Raw genomic sequence first — 22,144 nt, forward strand, 5'->3', positions numbered from 1 at the left:
CTCCGCCCAGACGCGGGGAAAAAAAAAACATGTTACGCCTGCGCGCGCAGGCTTAGCTCCTCCCTCGGAAATAAGACGGAAAGAGGCGTCTGGAGGCATGGAAGGATGATCGGAAGCTTACGTAGAGGACGTTTGGATTGTGAGTGTTTGGTGCTTGCATGTTTTGTCCCAAGGGAAAAGTAGAGCAATGCCCCCGCAGCATGGTTTTTTTGCGCGGAAATTTAGCAGCTCTACATTGACGGTACCCATAAGAAAGTCCGAGTTTGACCTGAAGCTAGGAATTTATCTGCCTCTGAGTCAGGAGGAAGGGCTGATTTGGGGGGAAGCAAATGGCAATTCCCCGTAACACCAAATGTGTTACGGATGGACTAACCCAGTGTTTTTCAAACTTGGCAGCTTTAAGATGTGTGAATTTCAGATCCCAGAATTCCCCCACCCAGCCTACTGATCATTTCAAATACCTGTTACCACAGCAGACATATATGATTTCATCCCACTGTCAGTATAATAAAATGGAAGTAGTCATCAGCAAAAGGCCTTGGCAACTCTTTTCAAGCAAATTTCGATGAAGAATGTTAGCATTCGATGAAGAATATTTGTACTTTTAATGTTTAATAGATTTATATCCTGCCTTGGGTTATAAGTGTGCACTTAGTGCACTCAAATTACATATCAAAGATCAGGAAATCCAACAAGATCAGACTGCTCTTCCTCCCTCAAAAAAAAATCTTTTTTTTTGTTTAGTAATCTAGTTTCCCCTTTTAAAGCAGCGAGATACTTTTATAGAGTCATCATCCCAAAAATCTGAAGGGCATTAACCTTAGTGTGCTGCAATGAAGTTCCCATAGCAGTTTGGAGGGCCGATACAAAAAGATACCATGAGATTGTGTCCCTGTGGACAAGGGACCATTGAAACTACAGCTCATGTCCTATATTGTACACCTCACATAATAAAATATCGGCAAATACTGGTCTCTTTTATGTACAACTACTGTTCAGGTCAGCATGAAGCAGTTTCTCTGAATGTGGCCATATATTGTTATACTGTATGCAAAATTAGACAGACTATTAACTGATAATTCATCACTAGTCATAATATATTGTCTTTTATGTTTTAATTATTGTTGCTTTTAATGCTTTTGTTTGTGATATTGGTCTATATGGCCATAATAAAAATTGATTATCCTGCCGTTTCTTCAGAATCTGAAGATAGGACACAAGCACTTCCTTATCATGTGATCTCCCCAATGGTATTAATTCTACATTGCACTACTCTTAGGATTCAAGTCAGTTCAGATTCATTTCAAAATTTTACCCCAACAGTATATTTTGCAGACTGAAGGCTATTTTAAAACCACAGAATTAATTCAGTTGACACTTGAATAGAATTCTTATAATTCCGAAATTAGTCCTCTTAATCAGGGGTCCCCAACCGCCGGTCCGCGGACCGTGCACCGGACCATGAACAAGCCTTACCGGGCCGCTGGTTGTGGCGCCGCCATCTTTTTGGTAAAAAAGCAATTTTTCGTCAAAAAGATGGCGGCGCCTAGCGTGGTGAGCTTTTCCGGGTAGAAAGCCATTTCTACCCGAAAAAGCTCACCAGCTAGCGCCTATGCCATTTTTGACGAAAATCACTTCGTGACGTCACCGGAAGTGATTTTCGTCAAAAAGATGGCGGCGCCCAGCTGACGCCGGAACCGGGCGCGGCGCCCAGCTGACGCCGGAACCGGGCCGCGGCGTCGAAAAGGTTGGGGATCCCTGCTCTTAATGATTTCACTGCTCACTTGAAAATCTTTGCATACATTGATTCTTATATTGCGTTTTGTCTTTTAAACCCAGAGTCGCCAATCCCCGGGCCGTGGCCCAGTACCCAACCACGGCCTATTCGGAACCAGGCCACACAAGGCAAGCCAGCATGCATGCACATGTATAGTTTCAACTCATGCATGCAGTGGGCTGGCATGCATGCGCATGCAGCTCCCCTTGAGTCGAGCTGTATGTATGCATGATGGCTTACCGCTGACAAGTTGAGCTGCACACACGTGCGCACCAGCCCGACGCTCACATGACCTGCTTCCCTTTCCTCCCCCTCCCTGTGCGCCACTAAGCTGCAACATGTTGGGGACTGCTGCTTTAAACTATTCACCATTCTTTTGGGAACTCACTTCCATGCATCCAGTTTTGTTATTTTCTTAGCCCATTTGCTTATCTTTTATACATATTTTGTGATTTTATCAGTCAAATATATTACCAAATAAATGTATTACTATTGCGTTTATCACTCATTTTAATATCCACCTTTTCATCATCCATTGCCTTTTATTGCCCCTAATTACCCTATTTCCACTGCATCCAACTCTCATTTCCATTCAGATCCTCAGCTTCAATACCCATGAAAACTATGAATACATTCACATCTTGAACATTTCTTAGATGTTTACACATAATGTATTAACAAAGACATATCACATGTTCTTAACTGAATGTTGTGCATGTTGAGTGAATGTTGGATGTAAACTATATTTGATTCAAAATGAAAATCATTGGAATATCCAGTACCTCAGCAGTGATTTAACAAACTGAGATCAGTTAACAAACTCTGAGAAATGTATCTGAAAAAGCATGTACATCTTTAGTTCTGTCCCTTTCAGCTTCGTGTAGTTTTGTTTCTTGTTCTTTAAATTTAAAGTCACTACTGAAATGTTGTCATCGCTGACCTTTATTCAGTTCTATTCACTAGGATTTGGGATTGGCTGAACAATGAATCCCCAATCTTCTATCAGGTTCTTCAAAAGAATTCTAATTTTGGAAATTATTGGAGTTCTGGGCGCATATACTTTGTATTTCAAAATGAATTCAAGTGAAGGTAAGAATCTGATACAACTTTTATGTCAAGTAACTTCATTGATGTGGGCAATCATCTGAAATGGGAAAAGTATTTTGGATATAGTGTGGGTACACCGTTACACCATAAGGAAGCCATGTAGTTTTTTTTTTTTCCGAGTTTCCCTGGTGTTATTCAGCAAAACCAGGAAAAGGTGTGGCTTCTTGAAGGTTATGGCAATCGATATAGCAAGTGTATTCGTACTAGATCCACAATAGGAAAACACCTTTTCTACACATCCTTACTTATTAAATAATTTGACTAGTTCATAAGAATCCTAATCCTCATAGAACAGTAACTGGTCCACATTTTCTGCACCTTCACTATCATTATATTTGTCTTATGTGCAATCAAGGCATTTTCAATTCCTACTGTATAGATATGCTCTGTGATGATTTTATAACCTTTTCTTTCACATCTCTGAATGGCACTCGTTGCTACTGTAACGGAGTCTGCTATTATCCTCTTCTTCTCTTTTCTTCCACCTTTCCCAGCGTATTATTATCTTTGAAGCGTGCTGACCAGAGCTATACTCACATTTCAGATATTATCAAAATACAGATTTGTATTAAGAGATTGCTTATTTTTATGTTAGTTTCCTGTTCCTTTTTCTTTTATTCATAAGGAGATGCTTTTGTCAAACTATCGATTGCTATTTCTAAAATCCTCTAAAGCAGAATTCCCTATCCATTCCAGCTTTGCAAGCCAGCACGAGGGGTGAGGGAGAGGGGATGGTTCTGTGCGAGTGGCTGGCAAATGCACCCATCGCTCATGCAAATGGAGCAAACGCAATCGCTTGCTGCTTGCGCAAGTGGGGATCCATGCATGCACTTGCCCTCTTCCATGGCCCGGCTCCAAATAGCTCACAGCTCAGTAGTGGGCCACAGCCCAGGGATGGGAGACCCTTGCTCTAAAGGATAGTCAGCATCAGTTTAGGTCTTTCCAGAATATTTGCGATATTTTTCTTCTAAATGTCTATAACTCTACACTTGCTTAGACTACATTAACTGTATTTTAATGCTCATTGTTCCAGGAGATTTTAAATGTCTTAATTATCCCATTTTGTTTTAATCAGATGAATTGTATCAACAAACTTATTCATTGCTAGTCTTTAAACTCCTTTATGAATGCATTAAATATTGCTAATCCTAGTGCAGATCTTTGAGAATCTCACTGTATCAGGCCTTTATTCTTACTCTTTCCGTTTTATTAAATTAATGAAACATGATATTTTTGTCTTTTTTCACAATAGCTGAGTTTCCCAAGAATTCTTTGGATATTAACTTCCTTAAAAGTTTTTTAAAATTAAAATATAAGGAGACGTTTTGCTCTGTTTCTTTTACAAACTACCATTTCATATTTAGTGAATTCAGAAAGATTAGGATAATATTTAAAAAGTATATGCTGTGCAACTGCTGCATTAAAGTGTGCTGTAGTACTTTGTAACTAATAGAAATTCCTTTTGCCCCAGATTTCAGACATAAAATGAAGCGAAGGTTTCCATCTGTTCTGGAAGGTATGTTTGGTTAAAAATTATCAAGTGTAATTCTTTCTGTCTATGAAACAAGACAAACAATTTTTTAAATATAGCTATTTGGTACAGATGACATTCTGCAGGACTTCCCTCTGACTATTAAAATTAAAATATACTCAAAATCATATCTTCAAAATTCCCTCTTAATTCAACCAAGTTTAAGGCATTTTCTTATTTTCACAGTTTATTACAAGAGTAATGAGTGGGCTGGTATTTATGGGCTCAAAGAGATGGATGAAGAGAAATGGCTTACAAAAAAACCTTAAAAGTAAGTAGAAACAATTTGGTAGTATTTAATATCAAAAGAATTTACATTTATTTTTTTCGCTTGAATTTTTGTTTGTTTTTCAGTGGTTTCTGCCTGAACTTCTTTTTCTGCCTGATGATACTTTTCACGTCTCTATTGTGAATCCACTTGTCGCGTTCTGCCTCCCACTTGAGCTGTTTGAGATCTAACAGAGGAAGACAGTGAATAAATTAGATAAATCAATGATATAAATACACTCTTTAAACTTGAAAGCAGTTTTCTATTTGGATGCGAAGTATTTATAAGGCAAGACGTTCAAAAGATCAAACCACAAATACTCTTGTTGCATTTTTTTCAATAAAAAAGTATGTAAAAGGTATATTAAAAGATTCCGTTTTTTGCTTTGTTTTTCAGCAGGCTCTTCAATCTTATTATTGCACATTTCTACATATTTTGTGTATTTTCATAATATATCTAAAATAAACAGCTCAGTATATTTAAAAAAACAGAATAGAGGTCTCACTAGTTATGCTTTTGGGCAACTGCTTTTTCATGTGTGAATAATTTTATGAAGTAAAAGTTTTTACCTTTTATATAGAAATACTACAGAATGAATATAGGTTTGACCTTATTTTGGAAGCTAAAGAAATATAGCCAAGGCTCCCAGTAGAATAAAGAGCAGGATACCAATCATTATATATTTCTATGTATGTTTCATCTAACTAGCACTTCTAAAGAAGTATTTTATATGCTAATTAAAAGATTAAGCATAATAATCAGGCATAAAAGGATTGGCAGTAGCAGGTTCATTAAAATTCTATTTAACATGATAAATGGAAGCCTCAACAGCAGAATGCTTAAAAGCCTTTTCACAAAAGTTACCTATTTATTTATTTAGAAAATTTATATGGCTGCCCACTCACTTTCAATGACTCTAGGTAGCTTACAAAATATATATATAAAGAATAAAAATAAACTCCCACCTTTCCCCCTCCCCCCGCGAAACAAGCAATGAAACAAAAAGAATATAAATGACAAGAGACACTACCAAGCAGTTAGCAACTACATTAAATACTTCCATCCACTTTTCTTAGTCCTAATAAACACTATAGGGATTAGCCCTAGCAGTTGTCAGGAGTCAACAATAGTATCAACCCAACCCAAAAATAATGGTTCTGATCAGTAAGAATATTTACAGTAGGTACACCCTGTTGAGGTGGGATAAGATGTTCATATACAAGTTACTTACTTGCATTATCTTTGTTGGCCATTGCATTCATTCCAATATTGTCAAACTTGGACCCAATATTTTCATCCAGCAAGTGACCAAACTTTAAAAGAAATGCAACACAATTAGATATCTGAATGCCTTCAAATCAAACGCCATTTAACAGATACTAAAATTAATACACCTACTTCTTCTGCAGCAGCAGCAACACCAGTATCTTTGAGTTTTCTTTTTCTCTTCTTTGACCCTTAAAGAAAAAGAGAATTCAGCAACTGCTTCTGCACAGTTTTACATAAAGCAAGCATTCATTGTTGTAAGTATAACAAAGTAGTGGCCAAAGAATCAATTGTGGCTGGAGAGAACTAGAAAAATCCACAGACCTGAATTGGATAGAAATATTGTACAATGAACAGTTCCAGTCTCTTAACTCAGCAACATTCTCATTTACAGAACCTACCACTTTCCACTGGTTTGGAAGGAATAAATTTAACAATATACTATGAATTTCCATGTTCCACCCTCACTTAAATTCTTACTTTTTAGAAAGTTGATGTTACATTAGCCACTCCTCTGATATAAAAACTGGATTGATTGATAAACTGTTTTATAATGGAATCAGAAACAAAATTCATTTTTGACAAAATGAATGTGGGATTCAATGAAATTATCCCTTATTACCTTCCAAATGTCACCAATATAAATCCCTCATGCACTTTAAACTGCTTGTGATTGTGCACTGGAAAGAAAATAATTCTGGTAACTTGTGCTAATCTCTTGGTATTTTGACAGAAACATGAATTTCTCATGCTTCTTATTTGTCAAGTCTTAAAAGTATTACATTTATTTATATTACCTTTAACTGATCCAGCAAAATCTATTCCTTTTTTTCTTTTGCCATTCTTACTGCCAGGTGTGACTGCAGTGTCATCATTTTCATCTGTTAACAAAAAGAAATAGTAAAACCTGTTATATAATAAAATTGAAAATTACAGCATGAAATTTTGATGTCCTTCACTTGGAAACACTTGCATATTACAAATATTGGAACAACTCAAGATTGCATAGATCTCAAGGATTTTTACAACATAACTTTTAAAATTGGAACAATTTATCTGTATGGTTTAACTGTTTTAGCAAGAATAAAAAAGTTTTAGGACTATGGGAACCTTTGTTTACCTGGAGTGTTATCATCGTCTGAAACATCCATGAAAGTCCCTCCCTCTTCATCAATATCTTCCCCAAAGTCTTCATCCATACTACTCAGAGAGACTTCCTCATCATCAAGGTCCTCAAAATTGTCTTCCTCAGAGTCTTCTGATTCTGTTTCATCATTTGAATTTCTCTTCTTTTTATTTTTGACTTTTATATTACTAAAAATGATGGAAATAAACTTTAAATACACATCTTTCTATATACTTTTTCTCACAATTCTTATCTTCCTTTTTAAACAAGCCTTGGTGGATTAGATGCTTGGAGAAAGAGTGTATCTTATTTATGATTGTGGTTCTTTATTTTGAGGTAGCCCAGATTATGTTCTCTGTATATCTCCCAGTGTTTTTGATTAGAACAGTATATAATTGTTATACGTATTTTAACTTTATGAAAGCTAATTAAATTATAATTTATCACCTGCACTTAAGCTAATGACTCAAGGAATTTACTGATAATGCTTCCTTACACTGTAAGAAATTCTGAAGAACCACAACCATCAATGCTACATTACTTTATATTGGATAAATTAGCCAACCTTTATGCAAAAGGAAAAAGAGATAAAATCTGCATCTGAAATAGCAATATCTAAAATCAAGAGTGATATCTCAATATCCCATAATTATTTATTTATATCCTGCCTTTACTGTTTTCTTAAATAGCTCAAGGCAGTGAATATACCTAATTCTTCCTCCTCCTATTTTCCCCACAACACCCCTGTGAGGTGAGTTGGGTTGAGAATGACTGGCCCAAAGTCACCCAGCTAGCTGCTAGAACTCTGATCCAAAGCTGGAGTACTTGATAAAAGGAATTTTTCACTGGGAACTAGCTATAAATGTGCACAAATCTAGACATATAAGATGTATCATAAATGTGGTTTGATGCGGATACTTTCACAAAATTACATAACAGTTAAATCTGATCTTCTACATCTTTTTATATAATCCAAGAATGCTGATAAGCTTTCCATCTCAAATCCCTGTTCTCCTGTAACACTAACATTTCATAGCATATGAAACTTGAACCAATGGGAACAAAAACACACACTGAAGCATCAATGACTCTCCCAGTTTCTGTCTTCTTGGCCAATAAGAAAAAAGAAGTGCTCCGAACTATTCAGTAAATGAAGCACTAAACTCCAAATATGTTGGAAGGGGAGAGAATAAAAATAAAAATGATCCATTGCTTATTCTACTAGGTTTCTATTTGATTATTTTCAATTAATAGGGCTTGAAATAGAAAGCATATACAAAAAACAGTTGACACAGAGTTTTACTTTGTAATGAATGCCAATGAATGCTCTGTGTCAACTGTTTCTTATACACTCCTTTCAAGCCCAAGCACTTTATCACTCTCAGTATTTCTAGATGAAAAAAGAATTCTGATCTACATCAAATTATGGGGGAAAGTACTCAAAAAAAGGATTAGTTTATTTCCATACTCACATTATCAAAATTATTTTCATACATGGAACAGAAATAAATTTTAAAATGTAGATCTGAGAGATTTACACTGAGGCTTTCTCTTCAACCTCAAGGACAAGCTGACTTCAGAAGTCAGATATTAGTTTAAAAACATTTTATCCTTTCTAAACAAAACAATTCAAACACTGCAAAAGGTTAAAAAAAGTTTTTGATATTATATCAGGTATATCACTTGGGTATGTTCAGATCTTTCTAAAATAAAAATAATTCTCTGAGATTTTGCTCTGATAATTCTCATTTTTGCTCAAACCAAAACCCCAGAAACTAACTAAAAATAAAAAGTGTGCTCTAGGATTATGTTTTGCATAAAATTATATTAATTTCACAGTAATTTGGATGATTGGTAATAATATTTCAAATATAAAGAGCTATTCTAAATCCCATTCAGTTACATACTATTAAGGGTTGTTTTTTTCAGAAAAGTCCTGAGCCATCAATGCACTATATACTCTATAATCAGTTCTTCATGCTAGTTTAAACCAGTTACTGTTATCTAGAATCTTTAGAATTGATATACAGATGTGATATGGGATTTGTTTTATCAATGGTTGGATAAAAAGACATGGTAAGGTAACAGAATAGATAATTTTGTTATAGAAGTTTAATAGACTGATACAAAATATAATGTAGACATATATAATCATTGGATGACAGCATAATATAATATTGATGGAAATATATATATATATATATATATATATATATATATATATATAATGTTTTCTGATGTTTGTTTGACAATGTGGATCTTTGATATAAATTGTAAATGAAGATTGAAAGATCTGGCACGTTTGATGAAGTCTCATTCATCATCTTCAGGCTTCTGTCTTCTGTCTGACACAGCCTGAAGATGATGAATGTACAAAATGGAAGATAAAGATTTATATATATATATATATATATATATATATATATATATATATATATATATATATATATATATATATATATATATAAATAGAATTGATATACAGAATTTTAAAAATCTTACCCAGCAAAATTAAGATCACTCTCAATATTCCCAAAATAACTGTCTTGTTCAAATGAATCTGAAAGAAAGAAATTAGGTCCAGAACTACAATATTGTAATGTCAAAGTTAAAATATTTAAAATTTTAAAGTTTGGTTTACTATAAATTATTGTGGAGAATCACAGAAGGAAAATAGCACCTAGCAAAACATGAATTAAACCCCAAAAGGAAAGGGTTAGAAAGTAACTTAAAGTAACTAAATTATTTTTAGTATAGGAGGGAAGGAAATAAAAGCATTTTCAGGATTTCAAGACTGGTGTCAAATAGTAACTGTCACATTCAAAGGAAATCAAATGTTCTGTATATCATTTATCATTATTTACCTGGGAAGAGGAACAAAATAGTGTACATAGCCTTACCTAATGCTTTTTCAAATTCTTCATCATCCACATCTTCTATACTTTCATCGTCTCCCACAGGCTTCCTTTTTTCTTTGTCCAAGTCTAATTTTTTATAAAACCTGAGAAGCAAACAAATATTGTACATGTCCACATAAAACTAGTTTATTGAGATATGTCTAATCTATTCAAGTAATACAAACACAGTTCAGGATTTTACTTTTGTAAATACTATATCATTTTAAAGTCATTACAGGTAGTCTTTGGGTTACAATGGCAATGGGAATCAGGATCGCCATTACTAAGTGATGCAATCATAATGCCAATACATGCAGACCATTATGCAGGAAGAGACAACTTACCACCTTCTCTGCTAGCTTCCCTTTTGACCTTACTTATGAGAAGGCAGCAGGCAAGGTTGCAAATAGTGGTCACGTGACTGTGGCACAACCGTCAGGTCAGCAGTCTTTCCCATGATTGTGATTTCTACTGAACCAGACTGAGAGACCATTTAAAGGCTCAGGAACTCTTTGCAGGTGTTATGGCTTAATTAGCTGGTTAGAGTGGGACACTTTGAGCTTAGAGTATTGAACCTTTTCACAATATTCTAATTTTCTGAGATTGTGGATTTGGGGTTTTCATGAGCTGTAAGCCATAATCATCTCAATTATGACACATCTTGCTTTACATGTAATGAATCTATCTCATATATTAGGTTCACCTTTTAAGTTGCATTACTGAAATAAATGAACTTTTGCATGATATTCTAATTTTTCGAGTTTCACCTGTACTGCTTTGAGCTAAAAATAGAACCCTTTCAACATTCCCCAGTAATATAGCATGACAAACATGTAAAATTATTTTGACCTATTACTGTTTTATTATGAATTGAATATTACATGCCATCAAATCAGTGTCAACTGTTAGTTTTACACATGGATAAATTTTCTCCATGACAATATGTCCCTAACCTGATCCATCAGGTCTTCCAACAATGCACCCATTGCCACTGTGAATGAGTCCATCCACCTTGCTGCATTCTCTTTTCTTCCACCATTTCCAGCAAGAAAGCTTTCTCCAGAAAACTACATGTTCGCATACTGTGTTCCAAATAAGATCATTTAAGCCTGGTCATTTCTGCTTCAAGTGAAAAGTCTGGACTGATTTGTTCACTGATCTATTACAATTTCCAGCCAGTCACTTTTTCTTTATTTGCTGTTGTTTACCTTTCCTACTCTCTTGTGTACTGTTAGTTCCTTAATATTGATTTTGATTGACATAAGTGATTCAACAGGCTTCATTTTGTTACACATCTTACTGGGAGTCCATTGACACAGGTGCAAATAGCTAGAGATAGCCTTTGAAGGAGCCATGAAAGTTTTCCAAACATAGCTGATTTACTGCTTCAAGAAGGATGCTAGTTTGGTACTAGCACTCTTGTTGAAGTGACTCTTTTGAATACATTGCAAAATACTATGTCCTCAGATGCTACCAAGAGAGGGTTTTTTTGTGAGGGCTTGACTCTCTACTAGAAGAATATCAGGTCTGAAAAATCAATAGCAAGAATTCCCAAAACAGCTACTGAAGCTGATGTTGATCAAATAGAGACAATCTAAGCCAAGATGGCATCATTGAGTTTGTTCATACAATTGCATTTTATTATCTTTCTCCTTTAGTTTTTAAAAGCCCTTAACATTATTTAATTTTCCCCTCCTGACAATCCCCTCCCTATTCTATATAATTGTACTATGAGATTTGCACAAGCACTGTTATAATAAAAACTGTAATGATAATACACACTTTTAAGAGAAAAAAAAACCTCCCCACACCCAGTTAAGAATAAAAGGATAACTGGTATGCCAAAGTATAATTTTAAAAAAATATGTAATTACCTGTGGAAAAATACTTCATCTACGGGTATTTTGCTTTCATCTTGTGAAAGGAATTCTTTACTATTCACTAGAAATAGAAATATTAAATATGTCAAATGTCATATATAGATTACTCTTATACTGATTAATGCTGCTAGCTCTCTATAAAAATATTTATATGAATAATAGAACCTATGAACACATTAAATTCTTAATAATATAAGGCCGACAAGAAGCAACAACTCTGAAACTTGGGACATTTAAGCCCAGTGCTTAAGTATCTTCTCTGCATAGGTTTCCTATTTCCTATTCTAAATTTATTGAATAAGAGATGTGAACACAATGATTTCTTTCCATTTGGATCCCAAAACAACACAATTTGAAATTGCCAATATAATTTCAATATATTTTAAATAAATTAATTTGATTCAAAAAAGATTAACAAAAAGAAGTGTTATAATATGGAGAATTCAATTAATGAGGCTCATTGGGGGTTGCATTCATCTAGTGTCCCTCTGCTGCTGGAGGGATTCATTGATAAAGTATAGGCATCCCAGTAGAATAAAGAAAGTGATGATTTAGATGATTTACTACAATTTATTTACTCTCTTACAATCCTCCAAACTTTTTAGATCTTTTTCTCTTTAAAAAGCATTCATTGTCACAATGCTACTGAAAATGCCCTATTTATAAAATTCCAAGGCAAGTAAAAAAACTTCTTCTGAACTAAAATTATATAGGTATGCCTGGTGTGTATATTGTACTCAAGTTCTTAGGGGAAAGGTAGAGAGACAAATCTTCCCTATGTCCCCTCTTGTATTCAGTTCTAATCGCTACTCTAAATTCATGAGAATGAAGCTAGACCAAAAGTCCTTGGAATCAGAAAGATATATAATACTTCAACAATTCTTCTAACTCAGACTAGCTGCCAGTTTGAAATTTTATCCAAAGCAAGCACCAATACATAGTATCAGAATACATTCATTATATAATGTATTTAAGAAAGTTTAAATTACTTTCCTTGTTTAAACCATTTAGTCATAAAAATGTAATTATGTGGTACCTTAGGACAGGGGTCCTCAACCCCTGGTCTGTGGACCAGCACCGGTCTGCAGCATGCCACAAACTGGGCCACACAAAGCCCCGTTTGCAGGATGCAGGCAGGCTGCCCACAAAAGCACACCCCCTCCAGCCCGCAGAAAAACCTCTCTCCACAGAACCAGTCCCTGGTACCCCAAAGGTTGGGGGCCTCCTCTGCCTTAGGAGAAATGCCAAAAAAATCACTATTTTTAATTATATCAAAAAATGGAGATCTCCTAGTCTAGTACTACATTTTCATTCATGAAAATCTCTCCGATCCAATGGAAGCCTGTCAGAATGGAAGATCGCTAATGTGATCACTAATTACCTCCTTTATCCCTAAGACCCTTGAATTCTCCCCAGTCCAGATATGCTCTAGAGGTTTGAGGAAAACTCCAGAAAAATGTAGTTAGTATTTTGGGAGCTGCAGGAGAAATGGCAGAAAACTTCTCTTGCATAATAGGCATTTCTGTTCATAGGACTCTCTGATTCAGAAGATTCCAGTGAATTATATTCAATGGACATTTTATGGATTCTATTGAAACCAGTGGATATTACAACAGTGTTATAATAATGACAGGAAACTACTAGTGATCATCTTTAGAATTGCAAGGTATTTTACCTGCCAGGTTTCGCACATCATTCATGGACTGTTTCTTCTTTGGCTGCATTACCACACTACTAGTATTCTCTGCAAAAATAAGTTAAGAAATCAAGCAACCTTAGAATAGTTGCTCATGTTAACTTTAATCTTTATTGCTTTACTAAACTAAAGGCTTCATACCTTTGCCTTTGTGAGCTTTGGGATTCCTATAAACAAAACGATCCAAAAACCTCATTAATGTGAAATCCTGTAGTGGATCACCTGAATATTCAATGTAATTACCCTGCATCAGAGAGAGAAAATCACATTTACAGTTAGCACCAAGAAATATGCCAGTGGAAAATTTAATTTTAATACTATTGCTTATATTTTATATAATGATTATTTTATATATGTTCTATTTTTTATTATAATCACTTCCTGTGACATAGGCAGCCATATAAATTTGATTAACAACTAAAGAAGTCTTATCTACTTAAAGTTAACTATTAGCAGGAAGAATTACCAAGATATGACACTGATTTCTTAAACTGTTGGGGGAAATTGTAATTCTGTATAATCTGGATTAAAACAGTACTTCCAGTCTCCTAAAGAATAAACAAGATAGTAATAACTCTTCCTGATCTACTCAAGTAGACTTGTAAATACCAAACAAATAGAATCAATCCATTTATCTATTAATATTGTTGAAATGAAAATCAAATATCTGCATGTTGAAATATGTTGACAGTCTATGTCTAAACTATGTCTATGTTTAATATAGTCAACTGGCAAGATGGCTACCTTAAACTAGACTGGTAGGCAAATTACATCCCCATTTGTTTTTTGCTTCCTTTCTGTGTTTTAGGATGGGAGAGCCTTTCTCTGCAATTCAAGGACAAAATAAAATAAGAAGCTCAACTAACCTCTAGGATTCTTTGTGCAAAAAGAGCCACAGATGGATGGAAGTGCTCTGAAAGCTAGAAAGTCCAAAGTTATATGTTCACTATTTTAAGATGTTGAAATCTCTAATACTGTCAAAACTGCAAAGAGTTATTTAAGTCAAGAAAGAAAAATTATTGTACAGTAAAACATTCATTACCACAATTTCTTTAATTCATTTTTAATACTAAAGGCCTACAAATACTCAAACCTGCATATCTAAAACTGAATCAAATACAGGAAAGAGAAAAATTTGAGCAAAATACAAAATCAAAAGTTTCAGTTCCTTCTAATACCACACCTGATTCATCTTATGCCCAATAAGGAAGGATCTGAATCTGTGTACTCTGTAACTAACACTATGAAGACTATGACCATTTTTGGCTCAAACACTCACTTATTTTGTGCTTTGCCTGAGAAAGCAGCATGACGTATGGTTAATGGTATCATCAGGAGGAGGAATAGAATGAGTATCAAATGATTGAAGCAACATAAATTAATTCATAATATATATAACTACAATATTATGATTACATTAGGCAGATTTCTCCTCCAATTTTTCATGCTTGAAAATTTGTACCTTCTTCAGTTCCCAAAAGCTTGTTCTATCAGCTTCACAGTATGAAGGGTTCCGGGATAATGGGTCATAGCTACCTGTGCCTTTGCCACCTGTTAAAGAAGAGATTTTTTATTACTTTCCAAAGTAAATTAACAGAAATACCTAGTTAACAGAACAAAGCAAGAAATAGACCTTTTTGCAATAAACAACCTCCCCAACACCTTAGCTATTTGTATTTTACAGCCTGGACCCGAAATCCATGTAGTTTAGATGGAAAAAGACAGTGAAGAGCAGCATGGTAAGCCAATGCTCATACTACTCCAAGTACAGCTTTTAATGATATGAAAGAGAATGAGATATCTTAGATAAAACAGGAGCCTAAGTGATCAAGGAAATAAGAATTCTTCTTGGAAGAATCTGACTCATGGCCCAACAAAACTCCTATTACTTCAATTCCCAGGCTATAGTCTTATTTGTTTAAAATTCTTGGTAAAATTAATGCTTTATGACCTATCCACTTTAGTATTCAGATCCTTCTGCTGACTTTTTAACTCTTTCATTTAACAAAACAAACTCGTTCCGCAAATTAAAATCTGCACATTTTAAAACAATCTGCTAAAATTTCAAACCCTATTATAATGATTGTTGAACAAACAGATTTTCAAAACATTTTTACCTGTTAGATTCTGGTGATGTATCCATGATGCCTCTGAAGCCTGGTTATGAGGTTTTGTAGACTGTCCTATATCTTCATTATTTATCTGTTTGTCTGCATCTACAAGGTTTTCTTCTTGTTCTTCGAGATCATGAAAATGTTCCTCATCATCTGATTCCTACAGAAAGAATCAGTTTTAAGCAAGAACGGTCAATATCGAAAACAAGACAGCTCTTAGAACAGGGGTCCCCAATCCCTAGTCCATGGACTGGTACTGCAAACCAAGCCACGCAAGCAGCAGGCAAGCACAACAAAGCTCCTTGTGCACAAGCAGCAAGTGTGCACACAAAACCATCCCCTCCCCTTTCCACTGCTGGTCCATGGATCCAGAAACGTTGGGAACAACTGTTTTAAAAGATAAGCAAGCAGATAGAGTTTGATATTAACTTCCAAATCACTTAAATAGTTTGAAGATAATTCCTAAAAGTAGATAGAAAGTTGCTTCAAAACAGCAAAAAACAGTTTGAAGGATAAACTGTGAAAGCAAAAGCAAATGTCAGAAAGCTACATGAGGCACATCAGTGAACAGAATTTGTATTTCATTACATTTGTATAGTCTTATCTCCAAACTTAAACCCAGTGGTCTTTACTGTTAAAGATTACAGTAAATATTACATGAGTAAGATTACAGAGTTAAATAGCTACATCTTCAGAGTTATAGCCTTAACTTTGAAAATCCCAGAATTATTTTTGTTGAGATATGTATTAAACTAGTGGTCCACAAAATTACATTTAGGGTTTTAAAAACAATGTAATAGCACATTATTATCTAATAAAACATAATGGAAACCCACAGATCAATGAGGATGAAATAGTACTTTTTTTCCTAGAATGTAGTTATATATCTGCTAATTGAATGTAAAGATTCAATTTTTGAGACAAATTAATTGGACCTAACACAATTATACATTTTATCTAACATATCATTTCTTTCATAAAACAACCTTTAAGTCATAACCTTTATTTCAATTGGATATTTTTGGAAAAATTCAAGTCAACCTTGACTCCTATGGCAAGTCCATGCAGTTTTCTACAGAGCGTTTTGGAAGTGATTTGCTCTGTTTTATTCCTTGGACTGAGAAAAAGTGACTGGCCGAAGATTATCCAACTGACTTTCATGCCTAAGGTAGATATTGTGGCCCATCTCCAATACCTTTAACCTTTAAAGCAAACAGACTCTAAAGGACAATTCACAAATACTTCAAATTATTCTGCAATAATTTCATTTATAATTTCATTTCAGTACTGCAGGCTACTTCTGCTGACTGCCGGCTGACTGCAATTTGGCAGTTCGATTCTCACCGGCTCAAGGCTGACCCAGATTGTTGGGGGCAATATACTGATTTTGAAAACCTCTTAGAGAAGGCTGTAAAGTATAGTGAATCTAAGTGCTATTGCTATTTTTCAACTATTACAATTCAGTGGGGAAAATTTTATTCCTCAAATCCATCTGACTCCAATTATACACATTACACCACTAATAGTTGATCCTCTCGATTAAAGGATCATTGGTAAAACAACATCTTAAATAGTCTCAGCATTTTAAAAAATGAAGTCGGTAGATAAGATAGGCGAAGAAAAAACATGCAACCGGAACATATCATACCACATGATCCTGCAGCTGTACCCATAAGCCTGGTTTTATTTTCAGAAGTTCCGACACGAGATACAGGGCCCCACAGGCAAATGGTGGCATTTGTCCACAGGTGACTTGAAGTAATCGTTTCACAAAAGCTTTAACTCGTCGTAATACTGTGTCAGCCTTCAAAGATTTGTAGACAAGGTTGAGAAACATGGATGGTTTGGCACATAATGCTACTCCGGGATCTAGCAACTTCCTGCAAAAAATATTCACATTAGATCACTGCATATATTTTCTTATGTATCTCCACTCTCTCTCCTTGCTTAATGAGACAACCTAGAGAGAGTTTTACAGAATCTAAGTATACTATGGTACTCCTCAACTTATAACCATTCTTATAACTTAGTCACCATTCAAAGTTACAAAAACCAACACAAAACTGGACAATATTTTATTTTATGCACATCCCTGCTGGATATAAGGGGACAGGACAACAAAAAGGAGGACACATCCTTTTGTTGGATGTCTGGTTATGATTATTTGCAATCAATTAAATTTAAGGATAAATGTGTTACAGTTAAAAGCATGCTCCATTAAATGTGTTTGCAAATTAAAAAATGAACAAACCTAATATACTACAACTTGTTTATAGAATGATTTTTAAAAATCAATAAGCCTCAATGAAGAATTCCATATTCATTGCAACTTCAGGCTTACATTATCTTTAAACTGTGAATTCTAAATAGCAGAAGAAATTCTGGTTACAATAAGAGTTCTTGTTTCAACCACCAGGAGGATTTCAGAAGGAAGATGAAAAAATTTATTAAAAGCATTCAGAAATGGGAACGTCCAGGGGAAATGGCTAAAAGCAGAGCCAGCAAACATGGTAGAATGAAGAACCAGAATAGAGCAGTTCATCGGAATTCCTCTCTGGACAAGAGAACTTGAGATTGCTCACCATACAGTTGCTCCTCACGAAGAGACTGCAAGACAGCAGTCTCCAGTGAATTAGAACTCTGAGACAGCAACGTCTCCACCTTCCTCAAGCCACAGTCAGTGCCTTTATAGATACACTGCAGGTTCACATACAATCTTTACTAATCACTTTCAAACATGGCTTGTTAAATACTTTTTAGGTATTAGGAACTTTTGGATTGACATATTTTATAGCACCAGATTTTTCAATTCTTTGCAAAAGGGGTTTTAAATACAAGTTTAAAAACTTAAAATATTTTAGAATAAAGAACAAAAGGGTGAATACAATTTAATTTTGGAATGAAGTAAGAGTACAGGTGGCTTTGAAATAAGATTTTGAAGTTAACTCAAAGACTCCTTCCCAAGGGAAAATGTTTTTGTTTTGTTTTGTTTTTAAAAATGATGAGACTCTGAAGGTTGGAGGGAACTAAAGATTATAATTAATGGAGAAAAATATTTCAGTTTGGCTTACTAATATAAAATGAAGCTAAATATTTTAACAATGGACATTTTTAAAGAACATTTTTGAACAATAGACAAAGAAGTTAATTTAAAGAGTATCTGCCTCTATAGATGGACTAGATTTTAAATATGTTAAGAGGAACAAATTTTACCTGCAAAATTAAGATTGATTTGAAAGTGAATTTTAAAAAACAACAGACTACGAGAATATGGTAAGACACTATGCTGGACATACAAAACAGACCACTGGTGACGATAATTAAAAATGATACAAAAATAACAAACCAAGAGAATGACCCAGATAATTTTCTAATTTTCTTATATTGGTTTTACAAAAGAAGCTTATTAAAATTTCAATGAATTCTATGAGCAGGAATAAAAAAATGAAATCAAGTTCTAGGATATTATTTGTTAAAAATAAAAGGAAGGAATATAAAGTTTATCGAGGTTAAAATAGATATGTTATCTCTTGATAACAATGATTTTCATAATTAGAACTGAAATGTGGCTTTAAGGATTTGTTTATAAATAAGAGATGGACTATGGGAATATGGAATATGTTGTATTTTAAGAGATGGTGATAAATTACTAAAATAATTCTTGTGATGAAATGGGAAGTCATTTCTTTACATATTTCTTTTTTTTTTACTATACTTGTATTTTTCTTTTCTGCATTTTCTATTCTTTTTTAGCTTGTATTTTTAACTTTGTAATTGTAATTTTTAATCAAAGTATTATTTAAAAACCATTAAAAAACCCAAATAGTTTACACATGCATGAACTCTCCAAAAAGACAGGTTACTTATCCATTTTTATTAGTAGATATGAGCAATTAGTTGGTATAGAGAGGTGATTGAAGTGCAATGTGTATAAGATCCCAATTTAAAGATATATTTAAAATATGAAATAATTATTTGAGAAAACAATGTCCGACAAATCATGCATGGCACTTACTTATATAAGGCTATGTAATATCGGTCAGAGATAGTCTGATTAGAATCCATCACTTGAAACAGCAACATCAAGGCCTGTATGCTAGTATTGAAGTTCACAATGTGTAAAACTTTAAACAAGGTATCCATTTGGTCTTTTATTTTTTCACTGCTAGTCTGAGCATAAGGATATGCTCGATTCACTCCAGTCAGTAGAGCACTAAGCATTTTAGACCCAACATCCTTCTTCTTGATGCAAGATTGGAAAAAACAAAAGTAGAGTGTTGTGAGTTTATTAGCCAGCTCACTTTCTTCATGGCTAAGAACTATCTGGTTCAAAAAGCAAACTGCATAGTATTGTGCTTTGGGGCTAATGTTTGATCTGTAGAGAAGCCTCTCCACTTCATTACATACTACTCCTTTCATATTGGGATGTTTATGAAGCAATGTCTCAAGAAGATAAGATGCTTTAGTAGCTACTTTGTTCTGAGGATCTCCCAGTTTATTGACCAACTGAACAAGGAAAGCCTTTTCTTGCTCTACTTTATTACAGAGCAATTCATGGGCTGTGGATAGTGCGCGACCCTTTGTGGCTATCAAGGGATCGTGAGTCAGTGATTCCAACACCTGCACAAACTCAGCTACCCAGTGTTTCAGGTGATGCTCAAAATACCACAATATTAGGCGCCTGTCTCTTGAATCCCTGTTGCCACTTGAAAGCTTCTCCAGATTGTCAAAAGGATGTTGAGAGAAAGTATGCAGTTTTCGGTTATCTGGCAAGAGATGAGACATGAGAAGTTCTTTGAAAGTATCCAGGGCCATTAAGCTCTGCCTTCTGCTGCCTTTCTTTTTGATCATATTAACCAGAATCTCTATAAACTGAAGTGAGTGAACAGGAGCATCTTGGATAAGAAGAGTCATGGCTGCCATTCTATCAACAAGTGTTCCTGATGATACCACTGTCTTCATCCACGCAGACGATGATCCTTTCCGCAAACTTGTGTTGTTTTTGTAGAGGTTTATTTCCTGTTCATAAAGTTTTTCAGCCAAGGCTTTGTATCTGGATACAAGAAATTGATTCTGAGTTTCAGCAGAAAATTCATTAGTATACTCCAAGTCATACCATTTCCCCCCTGGTTTTATCAGCAATACCTGTCGCACGTGAAACTGAAAAGTTTCTTCTTCCTTTGCTTTCTTTGCTCCCAGCAACGATGCACTGTTTTCATTGCTAATGGGGACTGGCTTTTTCACTTTATCTTTACCAGTTTTCAACTGAGTGCTTACTTTGTTTACTTTTTTTTCCTTTTCCTTTTTTCCTACCGTAGTTACATTTATTCTTTCTTGATTGGCATTTTCACTTGGGGGAGATTTTTTCTCTGGTTCTATTGCTGCTTCCTTCTCTTTCTCTTCTTCTTCTTCAAGGAACTTTTTTGAATATTTGCTCACATGTAGTGAATTTATAAACGCCTCTAATTCACCTTGATTTAAATCGTCAATTGTTCCTTTTTTGCCCCCATCTACAAGCTCTTCTGATTCATTCAAAGCAGCGAGCATGATATAATCTTGCTGTATAAAATAAAATCAAGAAGCGATATTAGTGTCTTTAATTCACAACTGAATCATGAGATTAGCAGTTAAATCAAACAAGGAAATTACAAGATACATTGCAAGTAACCCAAAACAAAGAAACCAAGTAAATTTGTTGAAGTCAGAATAGCAGAATATATCTAATTTATAAGACTGTCAAGAAAGACAATATTTTGCTTTTGTGTTAAGATTTTAATAAACAGTCACAAAAGTATGCTAAGAGAAAAGTTATACTTCGCATTTGGTGGGGGGGACCCAACATTAACACAGCTCAACCAAGTGTCCTAAGCCTTCTGCCACCCCCAGAAAAAACATAGGTAATCAGTTCCGAAATTGTTCAATCCAAAATCACTGTAACTAAAGTTTATCATTTAAATGCACTTCGGTGGCAGAGATACTGGCTGTATTTGGCAAAATCCTGTTTGCTATCTAGTTTCACAATGCATTCTTAATGGCCAACCAGATGCTGATCAAAAATGCCACAATTTTGGCATTTGGGGATTTGTTTTCTCCACACATCTGGAGGTCAGCAATCTGAAAAATGCCCGGGCATTTTATCTTGATCAGACATATCAAAGGGGGAAAAAATACAGCACTCAACCAACTCTTAGAATAAATAAGAAAAAAAACACCCTCAATATTAATTAAATGCTCTGCCAAGGATTTCAGCGTCCCTCTTAAACACGTGCTTTCACAATACTCCGGTCTCTTATTGCCTCAGTGACTATCTCTTACTTTAGTCCCGCCGAGGCGCAACACCTCCTCCAGCGTAAATTCACTTTCATCGTCGGCCATACCGTCGCTATCCATCTCCTCACACTCCGGCGGCGCCATTTTCCCGGGCAGACAGTGCATACATAGCGATTCCCCTCATTTCCGGGAAACAGGGAGGAGCGACCTCT

The 22,144-nt window shown here is 34.8% G+C and overlaps 2 protein-coding genes across 12 annotated transcripts; one reads left to right on the forward strand and one right to left on the reverse strand.

The window, feature by feature from the left end:
• Window positions 1-62: 62 nt before the first annotated feature.
• CEBPZOS (CEBPZ opposite strand) lies at window positions 63-14,595 on the forward strand. 8 transcript variants are annotated; one of them, XM_087966813.1, is made up of 6 exons: window positions 63-139; window positions 1,840-1,905; window positions 2,728-2,866; window positions 4,356-4,400; window positions 4,602-4,686; window positions 4,770-5,040. In XM_087966813.1, the coding sequence occupies exons 3-5, from the start codon at window positions 2,761-2,763 to the stop codon at window positions 4,682-4,684; spliced, it is 234 nt and encodes a 77-aa protein (XP_087822939.1). In that variant the 5' UTR covers window positions 63-139; window positions 1,840-1,905; window positions 2,728-2,760; the 3' UTR covers window positions 4,685-4,686; window positions 4,770-5,040. The 8 variants fall into 8 exon arrangements, with proteins under 8 accessions (XP_087822939.1, XP_087822950.1, XP_087822930.1 ...); XM_087966824.1 differs by having other exon boundaries at window positions 2,741-2,866; XM_087966804.1 differs by lacking the exons at window positions 1,840-1,905; window positions 4,770-5,040 and adding an exon at window positions 14,357-14,595 and having other exon boundaries at window positions 2,741-2,866.
• On the reverse strand, window positions 4,585-22,114 carry CEBPZ (CCAAT enhancer binding protein zeta). 4 transcript variants are annotated; one of them, XM_026669353.2, is made up of 16 exons: window positions 21,978-22,114; window positions 19,678-21,221; window positions 17,311-17,542; window positions 15,666-15,822; window positions 15,011-15,099; window positions 14,415-14,468; window positions 13,690-13,792; window positions 13,528-13,596; window positions 11,847-11,913; window positions 9,976-10,076; window positions 9,578-9,635; window positions 7,070-7,263; window positions 6,747-6,830; window positions 6,082-6,140; window positions 5,915-5,996; window positions 4,585-4,870 (listed from the first exon to the last, which is right to left on the reverse strand). In XM_026669353.2, exons 1-16 carry the CDS (start codon window positions 22,095-22,097, stop codon window positions 4,734-4,736), a joined length of 3,150 nt encoding a protein of 1,049 aa, XP_026525138.2. In that variant the 5' UTR covers window positions 22,098-22,114; the 3' UTR covers window positions 4,585-4,733. The 4 variants fall into 4 exon arrangements, with proteins under 4 accessions (XP_026525138.2, XP_087822880.1, XP_087822885.1 ...); XM_087966754.1 differs by lacking the exon at window positions 14,415-14,468; XM_087966759.1 differs by lacking the exon at window positions 6,747-6,830 and having other exon boundaries at window positions 4,733-4,870.
• Between the last annotated feature and the right edge of the window lie 30 nt (window positions 22,115-22,144).

This window comes from Notechis scutatus, chromosome 1 (genome assembly GCF_049901735.1).
Source record: "Notechis scutatus isolate UNSWTSFEM ecotype Mainland chromosome 1, rNotScu1.2, whole genome shotgun sequence".
NCBI classification, from domain to species: domain Eukaryota; kingdom Metazoa; phylum Chordata; class Lepidosauria; order Squamata; family Elapidae; genus Notechis; species Notechis scutatus.

Excerpts from the sequence above, each read along its gene's own strand:
- CEBPZOS (XM_087966804.1), top strand. The coding sequence starts at position 2,761 with ATGAATCCCCAATCTTCTATCAGGTTCTTCAAAAGAATTCTAATTTTG. Across the intron at positions 2,867-4,355 it reads CAAAATGAATTCAAGTGAAG|ATTTCAGACATAAAATGAAG; the intron begins GTAAGAATCTGA and ends CTTTTGCCCCAG. Across the intron at positions 4,401-4,601 it reads GTTTCCATCTGTTCTGGAAG|TTTATTACAAGAGTAATGAG; the intron begins GTATGTTTGGTT and ends TTATTTTCACAG.
- CEBPZ (XM_026669353.2), bottom strand. The coding sequence starts at position 22,097 with ATGCACTGTCTGCCCGGGAAAATGGCGCCGCCGGAGTGTGAGGAGATG. Across the intron at positions 9,636-9,975 it reads AGAATTTGAAAAAGCATTAG|ATTCATTTGAACAAGACAGT; the intron begins GTAAGGCTATGT and ends TCTTTCTTTCAG. Across the intron at positions 4,871-5,914 it reads GGCCAACAAAGATAATGCAA|ATCTCAAACAGCTCAAGTGG; the intron begins GTAAGTAACTTG and ends TTCCTCTGTTAG.